The 13,943-nt window shown below is 39.3% G+C and overlaps 1 protein-coding gene across 2 annotated transcripts in view; it reads right to left on the bottom strand.

The window, feature by feature from the left end:
• Positions 1-335: 335 nt before the first annotated feature.
• Positions 336-13,943, bottom strand: part of mgat4b (alpha-1,3-mannosyl-glycoprotein 4-beta-N-acetylglucosaminyltransferase B) — a 167,103-nt gene continuing 153,495 nt past the window's right edge. For both annotated transcript variants that reach the window (XM_038700192.1, XM_038700193.1), the window contains exons 13-15: positions 12,618-12,705; positions 4,875-4,987; positions 336-3,564 (exon numbers count right to left, since the gene is read on the bottom strand). In XM_038700192.1, coding sequence (XP_038556120.1) covers positions 3,541-3,564; positions 4,875-4,987; positions 12,618-12,705 — 225 coding nt within the window. In that variant the 3' untranslated portion in view covers positions 336-3,540. The remainder of the gene's footprint in view (positions 3,565-4,874; positions 4,988-12,617; positions 12,706-13,943) is intronic.

The raw sequence follows: 13,943 nt of genomic DNA, 5'->3' as shown, positions 1-13,943 counted from the left end.
CCAACCACTATTTGGACATAGTTACACACATTTCCTATGTATCCTGCTACTTAAACCCTGAATGTGGCTGCAACATGTGAAACTGAAGACTTTTCCTGTAAAGACCCTAGTTTTTAGGTCCACTCAGGGTCACTCGTATTTCCTACCACCTCACTTTTTTCTCCATGAAACTGAAATAAATCCGTCGACATCACAGCCTTCCGGTGATTAATCAGTTTCTTACCGGTGGAGTGATGTTTCGTCAGTTGAAACCTGACGACATTCCAAGAAATCTTCCCACCATACCCGCGACCTCTCCCCAAAAACTGGGAGCCAGCACATCAAGCAAAACAAAATCATTTCAACTTCTGTCTTTATTACAATTCACATATTGGATAGAAGTTTCAGATCATTTAAATAGAGTTTATCTAAAGGATACAAAATACAAACACAAGATTACAGCAATGCATTCCAGTGCATCTTACAAAGGTAAGAAAAGAAAAGTTGGGATGTTTCCTGAAGCTTGAAGACACCGAAGTTCGGTTGGGTCCGAATGAATGAATGAAGTGTTGAGAGCAGGGACGCTCTGGAGGAAAAGTTTTGCTAAATCGCTCCCTTATTTAGTCATTTTGTTCCCTTATATTAATAATTGGTGTATCTGAATAACAATAGGTTTGTTGATTTGAAGGTGACTATGTTTGTGAGCTAACTTTGGTTGAAAAGTGAACGTTTTTAAGATCACATAAAACCTGTTTCCTTGTTTTAAGAGCATTTACCTGACGATCTTTCAATTCACAGCAGGCATTTCCTGCAGGTTAAATGTATAAGTATGTTTTTATGCACACTAGTATCCTGGTTTGGATCTTATCAAACCTGGTTATTTCTATCGCTGTATACATGATCATAACTGCATCCAGGTCTCTCTGCAGGTCATCATTTCTCACAATCTCAGGTTTCAGAAACCGGGTTCAGTCGTTCACTTGCCTCAGTATCCTGGTTTCTGTCTGAGTACTCCAGGTTTCAGAAACCAGAATCAGCCGTTTACATGCCACAGTTTCCTTTTTTTCCATCAGCGTATTCCAGATTTTAGAAACCAGGATGTTTACGTATGCAACACGTAATCACTATACTCCGAAAACCTAAACACAAAAAGATACTTGCGCAAATGTAAACGCACTCCATGTACCCAGAAAATATAAAAAATGTTCACTTGTGAAAATGAAAAAGTCTAACAGATGAAAAAACAATCAACCAAGAGACGTCTGCATGTCTTTTTCTGATCTGCAAGTCCAAGCTTTTATGGTTTAAAAAATTACAGCTCAACATTAACGGCCAAAACCCGGAATATTCAAAAGTATGTGGACACCTAATCGAAGTACGTGGACGGCTGAACTTTCCCTCCATATGTGACTCCATGTTCATTAAAGTGCTGCTTCCACAGCCTCCACTCTGCTGGTTTCAGTCTTTCCAGTTCAACATGTTGCTCCCATTCAGACACCAGACCATTAGTGAGGTCCAGCACTGATGTTGGTGACCAAGTCTGGCTAATGTTGGATGGGGTTGAGGTCGGGACTCTGTAGGCCAGTCATGTTCTTCCACACCAAACTGGGAAAAGCATTTCTCTTAGGAGCTGCTTTGAGTTGTGTTGAAACAGGAAAGGGTCGAACACAAAAGAACGCAGTGGTCTAAAAAAGTGTATGGTCATCAGTGTATGGTGACCCAGACCAAGTACTTTGGCCTTACAATCTAGGATCCAGCTGAAACATGATTAAATCCAGTTGGTCCATAGGGAGAGTGTGGAGGGGACAACGACATGTGGACTCACAACTCGTTCTCTTCTCAGGGCGTCAAATATCGACGCTTTCAGAAAGCCTGGCAAAGCATTGGTGACGCACAAGGTACCCTTCAGCGTCCGTATGAAAGGCCTTTTTAATATGTGGTTTATATGCAGTTTGGTTAGGTTTAGGAAAACATTGTGTTTTGGGTTAAAATAGGTACATAGTGGGACGGCAGATGGGTTGAATTGGACTTACTTGAATGCCCTGAAGGGTACCTTGTGCGTGAAATACCGACGGTTTGTCAGGCTTTCTCAAAGGTTCGGTATTTGACGCCCCGGGATGAGACCGGCTCAGATTGAAGGACTCATCGTCTAGAATTTGAAGGACTTATGTTCTCCTTTTGAGGGCACCAATTATTCAACACATTAATGAGGGAACAGAGGAGACATGGACTGAAGGAAACAACACTAATGTTTCAAGGGAACAATTTTTTAAAACGTCCCTCCTCGGACGTGTAAGCCAACATGAAGACATGTGGAAAAAGACTGCATCTTTACAGAGAAACAAATATTCTATTGGAAGAATTATACTATTTATTACTAAAGGTGTCAACGAGAGACTGAAAACAGAAAGAAAGAAAAGACGTGAATCTTTGTTTTTGCACCGGACTGGAAAACTACAGTACAGTTAAGTACAATAAAGCACAGCAGAGGAAACTAGAGTACTGTACAATACATTAGAGTACTGTATAGAACTATAGAGTATGTTAGAGTACTCTAGAGTACATTAGAGTACTAAAACGTACAGTAGAGTACTGTAGATTTAAATTAAAGTACTGTAAAGTATGTTAGAGTCCTACAAAGTACATTAGAGTAATATATAGTATTTTAGAGCACTGTAGAGTACATTAGAATACTATAAAGTACATTAGAGTACTATAAAGCACATTAGAGTACTGTAAAGTAGAACAGAGCAGTCGTCAGTGAGAAGGCCTCAATTAACTTAAAATAAATCAACTTTAAAAGACTTCATTAAAAAAAGCAAAATATCAGCTGTCATCGTCAGTAGTTTCAAGCCACAACAATGTGAGAAGGTCGCAGCAAAGGATTCTGGGTATTTGTTGTCGCTACATGTTTCTGTCCGGGACTCGTTTTTGTTTGAAGTAAATCTGCTCTTCGTCTTCTTTAAGGCAAATCGCTCACCGATGGAGGGAAAAGGTCTGAACCCCGAGCAGCAACTACAGACACGTATCAACACACTGAGAGGGCATTCATATGATAAGTGTGTACATCTCTATGCATATATGCACATACATGGTTACTGTGGGGGTATACTGGTGGGACAGTGTTGGTCCGGACCGACCGTCTGCAGATAGAAAGAGGCCTTCTGAAGCAGCAGTTTCATCATCAGAAGTGGCGCGGCGGTCTCGCCACGGCCTCCACAATTACCAGTGTTTTCAACATTTACTTACTGTATGTACACATAAATACAGACTCTTCAGGAGTAATTACAGCACGATCTGAGAGGAAACTCTCTTTTTGCATGTCGGGTCAGACAGGTTCTTCCACTCGGACTGTCCAGCTGTCTGTGAGATCTGCGTTTTCAGTCTTTGAGCTGTTCAGCCCTGCAGTGGCGAGGTCCGGCCAGACGGCGGCGTTGTGGCACCGCGGTGGGGGATCTGGAGAGTGGGACTGGAGCAGGAAGGCGGCCGGCGAGCCTCCCCCCGGGTCAGCTCGGCTGAACGCTCGGAGGTGCTGAGGTATTGCGGAGGGGGAGAGGAGCTTCACTCTGCTTTCTTTATAAAGATCTGAGAGAGACCAGAAGAACCAGTGAGAACCAGTGAAACAGTGAAATGATCCGAATAGACCAGGATGAACATATACTGTCTTTAGAAAGATCTGAGAGAGACTCAGGAAACCTGAAGAACCATTAAGAACCAGGAGGAATCAACACATGCAGAACAGAGCTGTATGATGCTTTATAAGCCTGTTAGAGTTAATATACATTTTTAAAAGTTGATCCACACATTTTTGTGTTTCCTCCAGAAATGTTCAGGATGAAAAAAAGGCTGAAGCTGAAAGTCTTCGCTAAACCAGACTAATGCATTCTTTAAAGGGTTAACATGGCGACACTTTCTCCTCAGCACTCCTCAAAGAGAGGTCGGAGGTCAGGAGTTGACGCTAAAACATTTGCGTGCCCCGGTCTGAAATTAATCCTTTAACAACAGCCCCTTTTATGGGGCTTTAACAAAGGAACTATTTTTGACCCTTGAAATTAATTTGACATCAGGCTTGAAAGCAACTTTTTCAAGAACCCTTTCCACCTCATCAAGGACCCGTAGAGCCATTTCAGAGTCCGATGATAGACCTGGTTTCTTGCATCTCTATCAAGTTCCATCAAGAACTATGGAAACTCCCTCAAGGATGCCTGGAAACCCATCAAAATCAGTTTAACTTCTTCAAAGCCATTTTAACCTCAGAACTTTCGGGCACTCCAGGAAGCCCCCTAACCTCTTAAAGAACACTTGTAACCCCCCCCCAAAAAAATTGGTGAAAACCTATAAGAACCCTTTGAAATTCCTGGAACCTCTCAAAAAATCCAGTGAATCCTGGAACCTTCTCAAAGACACCAACACCCCATAATAAATTACTTTTTGACAACTGACACCTCCGAAATTAACCATTGGGACATCCTAACACTTCTTGGGTCTTCTTCAAAAACAGAACCCCCTCTGAACCCTTTCAATCAACATTTGAATCTCCTAAGGAACTTGGAACATCCTTGACAGACCTTGTAACCACCCCCGGGATCCTTGTTACCCTATTACCTTTATAATCCCTCAGGGTCCTCTCAGATCCTACTACGGATCCATGGAGCATCAAGAAAGACTGTCAAGAACCTTAACAGCATACTCCAGTACTCAAATGTAATCAAGGCACCATGGAAGCGTCTCAAGCCCTCTTGAAACTTCTGTAATATACATAGAACTCTTTTCAAAACCCCTGGGATCTCTTCAAGGACCTCAAAACACTGCTGGGAAATCCTCTAAGACATTGTCCATTTATGAATAAAAACACGAGCTGTTGTGGGTATTAATCTGGTTCCAGGTGGTCTCACCTCGCTGAGGATCACCCAGACCGGCGAGTCTGTCATCACTGTGAGACGCATGGCCTCCAGGGGCCCGAAGGTGGGGTCTACCTCCCCTTCTGCAATCCCGTTCTGGAAGGTTCCTGAAAGAGACAAAGATCAATAAGATCAATGAACCTGATGGCCTGTTGAGTTAAAATTTTTGTTACCAAAACTTACCAGTTTAAAAATTACAATTTTTTCACGCAAAACATATGAATCGTTTATAAAATATGATGTTTTGTTATAAATGAAACACTTTGTAGATTTTCCCTGTAAATCTGATGTTTCAGCTCATGTCATGAAGATCTGCTGCTTCTCCTCTGAATGACAGTAATAACGTGATGTTTGTTAGTAACGTTGGACTGTTGGTTGTGAAGGTGTCACTTTTCCCTCTGGGTAACTGTGACGGCAGAATCTTTACAAACTAAACATTCGGTCGGTTCATGGAGAAAATAATCAGCAGATTGATGCAGAATGAAAAGAATCATCAGCTGCAGTCTGATGCTAAACAGTTCAGAATGAGCTGCAGCTCAACAACTACAGCAGCAACATCCTGCTGCACATGAATCTGAGGAGAGGAGACTTAACAACAGGGACATTTTACTGCTGTAATACTTTAAGTACATTTTCCCATTTGGTAATGATATACGTGTTTGCATTGTAATAAATCAATCAATAGTCATTCTTGGTTGTTTTTTTTTTACTAATTGATGAATTTGGCTTCCACTGATTTTATAAAGCCATGATGTGTTGAATAGGAAAATGTCTTACTTTCACAGCACCTGCACAGCACCAGCTAAGCCAAACTAAACTACGCTAACCTAAGATAAATAAACCTAAACAAAGATAAACTAAGATAAAGTAAACTAAACTAAGCTAAGATTTACTATGCTAACCTAAGAATAACTACACTAAGCTAAACTACACTAACCTAAGATAAACTAAGATGAGGTTAAGATAAGATAAACTAATCTAAGCTAAACTATGCTAAGCTAAACTAAGCAAAACTAAACATTATATTACATTATATTAAGCTACTGTAAGATAAACAAATCTACACTAAACAAAACTATGTTAACCTAGCTAAGCTAAACTAAACTATACTAACCTAAGATAAACTAAGCTGAGGTTAAGATAAAATAAACTAATCTATGGTAAACTAAGCTAAAATAAACTAATCTAAGGTAAACTAAGATAAGATAAGATAAACTAATCTAAGCTAAACTAAGCTAAAATAAACTAATCTAAGGTAAACTAAGCTAAGATAAGATAAACTAATCTAAGCTAAACTATGCTAAGCTAAACTAAGCTAAACTACACTAACCTAAGATATTCTTAACTGAGGTTATGATAAGATAAACTAATCTAAGTTAAACTATGCTAAGCTAAACTAAGCTAAGATATGTTAAACTAAACTAAGATAAACTATGCTAAGCTAAACTAAGCTAAACTACACTAACCTAAGATATTCTTAACTGAGGTTAAAATAAGATAAACTAATCTAAGTTAAGCAAAGATAAACTAAACTAAACTACATTATATTAAGCTACTGTAAGATAAACAAATCTACACTAAACAAAACTATGTTAACCTAGCTAAGCTAAACTATACTAACCTAAGATAATCTAAAATAAACTAAGATAAGATAAGCTAAACTAACGTAAGATAAGCAATACTAAGCTAAACTAAATTAAACTAAGTTAACCTAAGCTGAATTAAACCAAACTAACCTAAGATAAACTAAACTAAGAAAACTATGTGGCCCTAAACTAAACTATAGCCTGCTAACCTAACTAACTAAACAACACTAAGTTAAGCTAAACTAAAGTTAAAGCTTTTATATATATTATAATATATTTATTCCCAAAATGTCCTTAATTTAGCCGTGAGAGAGGATCCATTCAGTTAACGTCCATATGTCATTGTTATGCAGATGATACTCAGTTATATCTATCAATCAAACCAGATGAAACTCATCAGTTAGCTAAACTTCAAATGTGCCTTCAGGATGTTAAAACCTGGATGACCTGTAATTTTCTAATGTTAAACTCAGATAAAACTGAAGTTATTGCTCTGGGGCCTAAGCACCTCCGTGACGCATTATCTAAAGATATAGTTTCCCTGGATGGCATCGCCTTGGCCTCCAGCACCACTGTGAGGAATCTTGGAGTTATCTTTGATCAGGACATGTCGTTTAAGTCTCACATTAAGCAAATTTCAAGGGCCGCCTTTTTTCACCTACGTAATATTGCGAAAATCAGGAACATCCTGTCTAAAAATGATGCAGAAAAACTAGTCCATGCATTTGTTACTTCTAGGCTGGATTACTGCAATTCCTTATTATCAGGCTGCTCGAAAAAGTCCATTAAGACTCTTCAGCTGATCCAGAATGCTGCAGCACGTGTTCTGACAGGAACCAGGAAAAGAGATCATATTTCTCCTGTTTTAGCTTCTCTGCATTGGCTTCCAGTAAAATCCAGAATAGAATTTAAAATCATTCTTCTTACCTACAAAGCTCTTAATGGTCAGGCACCATCTTATCTTAAAGAGCTCATAGTATCTTACTACCCCACCAGAGCACTGCGCTCCCAGAATGCAGGGTTACTTGTGGTTCCTAGAGTCTCCAAAAGTAGACTAGGAGCCAGAGCGTTCAGCTATCAAGCTCCTCTCCTGTGGAACCAGGTTCCAGTTTGGGTTCAGGAGGCAGACACCATCTCCACATTTAAGAGTAGGCTTAAGACTTTCCTCTTTGATAAAGCTTATAGTTAGGGCTGGCTCAATATCTGTACCATTTTTCATTTAGTCTATAGCAACATCACCTTTACTGTCTGTACCTCTGTGTGGAAAGCGATGTGAGATAACTGTTGTTGTGATTTGGCGTTATCTAAATAAAACTGAATTGAAACACTAGGAGTTAGTATTGTGGGTTTTAAGGGATTTGTTCTTGGGTTATTATTTATTTATCCACTTGTTGACGGAGGTGAGTAATTAAGGGGTTTTCATGCTTTTTGTGAAGATTTACAGGGTATATTAATGGTTATTGAGGTCCATTAAGTCCATTAAATGAGGTTCCCTGTGGTTCTGTGATGGTTTTCTCTCTGGGTCTCTGCTGATTTTTTTTGTTATCCTCACAATCATTTGTCTCCATCAGAAGCCATCTGTGTTCGGTCTTCTTTCAGCTCAGCGAAGTTGGTTTGGGTGTGACTGCACCCCAACAGAGCAATAATCCCTCAGAGGATTTATTTACTGGGATTAGCAGGGTTGGCATTGATGCTTCCAGGTACGAGTACGCCCGTAATCCCAACAAAGAGCAGCGTCTGGGGCGTGTGTGTTATTGTTTATCACAGGGTATTATCAGTTATTACTATGGGTATTATGGCTTTTATTCTGTATCCGGTGGCATGTGTACGGCTGCCTGAGAGCTTTTCTCAGAAACAGAGATCACGCAGAGACAAACAATGAGCTATAAAAGCCAGATCTTAAAAAATAAAACAGATATAGACACAAAAACTCTCTGCTAGGTCTTTATTTCAAATTCTAATGTAAAGCCTGAATGTTTATTTACTGAAGTACAATTTTGAGTAACATTTATTTGACAAATTTAGATCTCTTGCTAGTTTCTCCAACGTTACCGACCCCAGATTTAATACAAAATATAATCAACTAATAAATAATGATGTATAAACTACCCAGCCGTTTATAAAGTAATTACAATGATTAGAGTAACACACAATAATTACTCTCCACATTTACTTAAAATGATACGTACATTATTCTATCAATTATGTTTGATGATATGATTATGTTGGACTTTTACAGTATTTCTACACTGTAGTGTTTCTACTTTTACTTAAATAAAAGATTTATAGTACTCTAAACACGGGTTCAAAACCAGTCCTGACTTGGTTATGGCATGGCTAAAGATTTACATTACAACTGCTTTGATCTCTTTTATCTATCTATTTAACGTCTCAGTTTAAAGGTATATTGAACGGTCAGGTGTCATTCAGTGGACTTTGTGTGAATCCAATGGGTCTAACCATGTAAAGCTGCACAAAGGGCCACAACAAACCCTTAGCTGCTGGAGCAACCATTAATAAAATAATGATTTAATTCCTGAAAGCAAGCTTTTTAGGGCACTTTGAAAGAACAGGGTTCATGGATTTTATGGAAACATTTCAGGGATAAATTAATGTTTTCAGGTCATCTGCAAGATAATTGGACATGATGGACATGTAGGGAAGAAGCAGCCATTAAAATATAACTGTCCTTTCTGTCCTCTGCCTTCCTCTCTAAATCTCTCTGAATCTCCCAGATGGCTGATCTTCTCAAGTGTGGACGACGATCTCAGACGCTCAGCTGCTCTTTGTTTCTCTGCAGATGCAGGATGCCTGAAGACATCACGCTGAAATTAATAGAGTGAAGAAGAGCCGCTCGGATCAATACGCCGGCTCGTCTGAAAAATTGATGAGGGGGCTAAAGAGCTGCTGGTAATTTATGTCAGATTAAATTTACCCTGCTCTCCTCTCTCTCTCTCTCTCTCTCTCATGTCTAGTTTCTTTAAAGATTCCTTCTTGTACAACTGCATAACTGTTCCTTCTTGAAATCCAGATTCAGGCAGCATGTGACATTTCAAAATGACCCGCATACAACAGCACTGGTATATTTTTATATATAAAGCCATGCTAGGTAAACTTCCAGCTTACCTCTGAACCTTCTCTGTCTCAGTTCTGCTAGTTACCAGCTACGCTCCTCCAGGTGGTTGCTTTTTATTGTACCCTGGGTTTTGACCAATCTGAACTGCATTTTCATATCATGCACGCTGGGAATGGAATAATTTAGAAACGTGCATATCAAGTGATAAATTTAGGAGCATCATAAAGAATGTGGTGAAGGAGACATGTGGCTGTTTCTCTTGAGGCCTTTAATCAATCATGTTACTGTCAGTAATCTGGTATCTTAAAGTTCTTTTAAAATGAGTAACCTGGTTTTCCTGAGATTTCTGCTGGAGAATGCTGATGTCTCTAAATCAGCTCTTTCCATGTGAGCATGGAACAACCGTTGACTACAGGGCAGGTAGTGACTACCTGAGTAGCCTGGTTTCTTGTGAGCATGTAAACGTACCAAATGAAGAGTCTGAGCTGCAGTTTGTCTGCAGGGTAACAGCTGATCAGAGCTTTACAAACCTGTTTTTATTATTATTATATTAATTTCTTATGTACTTCTTTGTGTCCTGAAGAATGTGAAATATGTTGCAACAAAAAAAGTTAACTAACAAATGAAAATGCTTTGAGGAAGTTTCAGTTGCACAATAGGAAAACATGCAACTTATATATATATATATATATATATATATATAGAAGAAACAAATGTGCATTGTCCAAAATAAGTGACTTAAGCTACTGATTACTGCATTATATTATCTTATATTTTTATATTTTGAATTGTTACAGGAATTTGTCTGTTTCTCTTTATATAAATAAAAACATTTCCACCATAAATTGTTGCAAAAACTTTCTCCAGAATCCAGGAAATTAAATGTTTAATGCTCAAAACGTTCTGGTGGAGGACCCCCAGATCACCTGCTCATTTAGTTAAGCATTTAATATTTCTTCAAAATAGTGTTAAAATATTTTCTAGTCTTGTTCTCATGAAGCCAATATTTATCAACACAAAGTGATGCCCTTGGGATTAATAAAGACTTATATTTATCTATCAAATTAAACTGCTGCAATACTACTAATGCCCCTACTTCTGCTAGTGTTAACGCTTCTACTGCTGCCAGTAGTATTTGTGCTCCTGCCACAGTTTTTACTGCTTACATAAATGTCAGAAAATAAAATGAGAAATTTTCCAGAACAGTGAACTTTATGTCACCGGTCAGACTTTAAATGTCCGCCAAAAACCCTTCACACGGAGCTGGCTTCAGTGTGTGTGCGTGGATGTACTGTTCCTCTGTTTGTGAGGACCAACTTGACTTTTAGATCTAAAGAGTGAGGACATGTTTGGAAAGTTGGAACGCTGTGTGCAGTCACTTCTCTCTCAGTTTCTCCACGGTTCAGACTCGGTTTGGGTCAAGGCAGTGGTTCTCAAACTTTTTCTGTCACGCCTCCCCTTCAGAAACCAAAAAAGGTTCAGGTTAGCAAAATAGCCTTGTTAGCATCAGAGCACTTTTGTTTGTTTATGGCAACTTTATGTCAGCTGGAGTGGCTCGAGAACCACTGGGTTAAGTTTAGAGTTACAGGCTAGGGAATGTTTAAATGTGTGTGTTTGTCCTCATTGAAGCGGGAAAACAAAAGCAGAGGAATGTTGTCCTGAATAACTTTCCTCTCTGTTAACACGCAGCTCGTTAAGACTCGTTATTTTGATAAGTTAGTTAGATAATTAGTTATTGTGTTCAAAATGTGTGGGTTTAATGAACACTGAGGAACCTGGTGAAGCCAAAGACAATTTTCCAGAAATGGATAATAAAGTTTTATTTATCCATCCATCCATCCATCCAACATAAGACTTACATGAAACGGTCTGCTGATCAACTTTATTGATTAGCAGGAAGATAATTCAGTATTTTAGTATTAGTATTACTATCTCTACAAAATCTGTTACCATTTGAAATCCCAATATTTTACAAATAATGAAACTTTCTAACATGATTTTGAATAGTTGATTGGCACTTTGTTTTCCAATCAAATTTCACTATGATCAGCTCAGCCAATCATGAAGTCACTGCACGCTTTCAATCCGTTCTCCTCTCTGCTGCCAGTTTTCATTTCAGTTCAGAACCGCTGCAACCCTCCTCCACCCCCTCACCTCCCGCTCATCAGATTCATGCTGCAGACGCCTTTGCCTCTTCTCCTCAGTCATCGCAATGTGATATCATGGGATTCGTGTGCCATGTCAACGCATTTTAAGCCTTTTGTGTGTGATTCAAGTGCGAAGCTGTAGGGTTAACTGGTCGACATGCAAACAATCACTGACTTAGCTTCAGGCACACACCTCTGCGATGGTTAGGGTTAGGGGGTAGCTAACGTTAGCTACACGCTACTCAAAACATCCCGGTTTGGGTAACAATAACGACATCCCTTAACTTACGTAACTTACTCAACCTACGTAACTTAAACTAAAACCGAACGCTGGTCTCCTGGGTCAAAGGGTCAGGTTTATTAGCCACTTGTCCACCCCATCCACCTACTTACTCGGACTTCTCTACACCAGGTCTTCTCGCTGTGACAGCTGGCGGTATATGGCACGCCGTTTCTCCACAATACAAGTCATTACAAACTAACTGACGTGAAATGACACACGAAAAGCAAACTTAAGAAATCAGCTTGTTATTCATACGCCATATAGCGATCCCCAGCATCTTCAACACCACCAGTGTTTACGCTCCGGGGGTGGGGGTGGGGGGTTTCTTTGCATCGGCAGCTCCATACCTCACTTACACGATGGAGTCTCATTGCACATTTTCATTCATGTATCATATCCAACGAAGGTTAAAGTTAAGGGCAGCTGGACTTGGTTGAAGATACTGGAAGACGTTTCGTCCCTTATCCAAAGGACTTCTTCAGTTCTGACTGACTGGCAATCAATAAATTATTATTGTTTATTCCATTAAGACTTTCTCCTGACTGATACATAATCGATAGAGCCTGACAGGCCCTGAGCAGGTAATTCAGGGGCCTTCCTTATTTAGGGACACCTCAGCAGCTGACGTGGTGTCTCATTACTCACCTATTCTGATGAATCCGTCTTCTGTGCGATGGTACTTTGGCGTTTTCTCCCTCCCTTCTGTCAAGGCCTCTTTCTCTGCTTGGATATTCTGGAAAACACAAACACACATTGCCACGTCACAGTAACTTATTAGAGTTTCTTAAATGACTTAAAATGAACGGATGGATGAGAAATACTAGAACACGCGGCACGAAAAGCTCCGATATGGAAGCATGTCGCTGACAATATTCAAATTAAATAATTTTGTCAAATTTAAATTTAATTTTCCATGCGTGCAGGAGGTATGTGTCTCATGACGTAGACAAAAGTTTTCTATGGTTAGGCTCAGGAGGTAAAGCGGGTTGTCCATTAGTGGACAACACTGGCGGCGCCATCGGTGTGTCAAGCACTTTGTCCGTTAAGTGCAATAAAAATGCAGTCCATTTAAAATCCAAATCAAATTTTAATTTTTGAAGATGCATTACTGTCTTAAGTGAAAACTAATACTATACTAATCATGCTGAATGTGAAATGGCTTTTTCATTTTCAAATTGACAAAAAAAATGTGCGACCTAAACTAAAATTAAATCCAAATTGGACGTTTTAAATTTAATTGAGCCCCGACTTCTTTCCTTTTTCACTGTCAGTTTCATGTTGACAGGATTCCCTTTTGTAAAATCTGTCAAGTCAGCCATCACAACCGATGGAGAGGATTTAAAATCTGAGTGGCTGAAATGCACCAATCAGTGGACACTATGGTCTTGTTCTTTAGGGCTTGTTTTGTGCGTTATAGATGGACGAGATCCCTCTCTGGCTTCCCACCAATTTACATACATAGGAAACACCAGGTTTTTTGTAGTGGTGGAGAGGAGGTTTTCCTCTCCAATGTGCGCCCTTCTTGGTTAATTTTTAAAAACAGAAATTCAAGATTTTTCTCAGAAAGTAAATTTATAGTGTCAGTGTGACAGCTAGGTAAGCTGTAGAAAACACGTGTTAAAATCTGATTATTACAGACATGTTAGATATTTATGATTCAAAATCAGGGACCCTCCAATCCAGTCGGTGACCTCAATATTATGTCTGTAAACCCCTCACATTAGGATCATCATTTAGGCCGATAATCTGTTCCGTCCATCCGAGGATGAGATTTTCAAGAGGGTCGAATTGGACCCAAAATCATCTTGTGTGCAGCCAGCATTAGTCGTTTTCAGCCTTCATCTTATAGTTGAGGACAGGGGAGGATGAAGCAGTGATTCATCACCCTGCCTCAACTTCCAGGGACCACAAGCTGAGTCTGTTCTCTGTATTGCTTTAATATCAACACCTTATATTAATGATCTGATACAG

The sequence above is a fragment of the Micropterus salmoides genome, unplaced genomic scaffold, assembly GCF_014851395.1.
Source record: "Micropterus salmoides isolate LMB-PRFRI ecotype aquatic unplaced genomic scaffold, ASM1485139v1 Ms_hic_scaffold_5, whole genome shotgun sequence".
Taxonomy (NCBI): domain Eukaryota; kingdom Metazoa; phylum Chordata; class Actinopteri; order Centrarchiformes; family Centrarchidae; genus Micropterus; species Micropterus salmoides.
The sequence above is the reverse complement of the archived record's forward strand: the minus strand, read 5'-3'. Positions and strand labels throughout refer to the sequence as shown.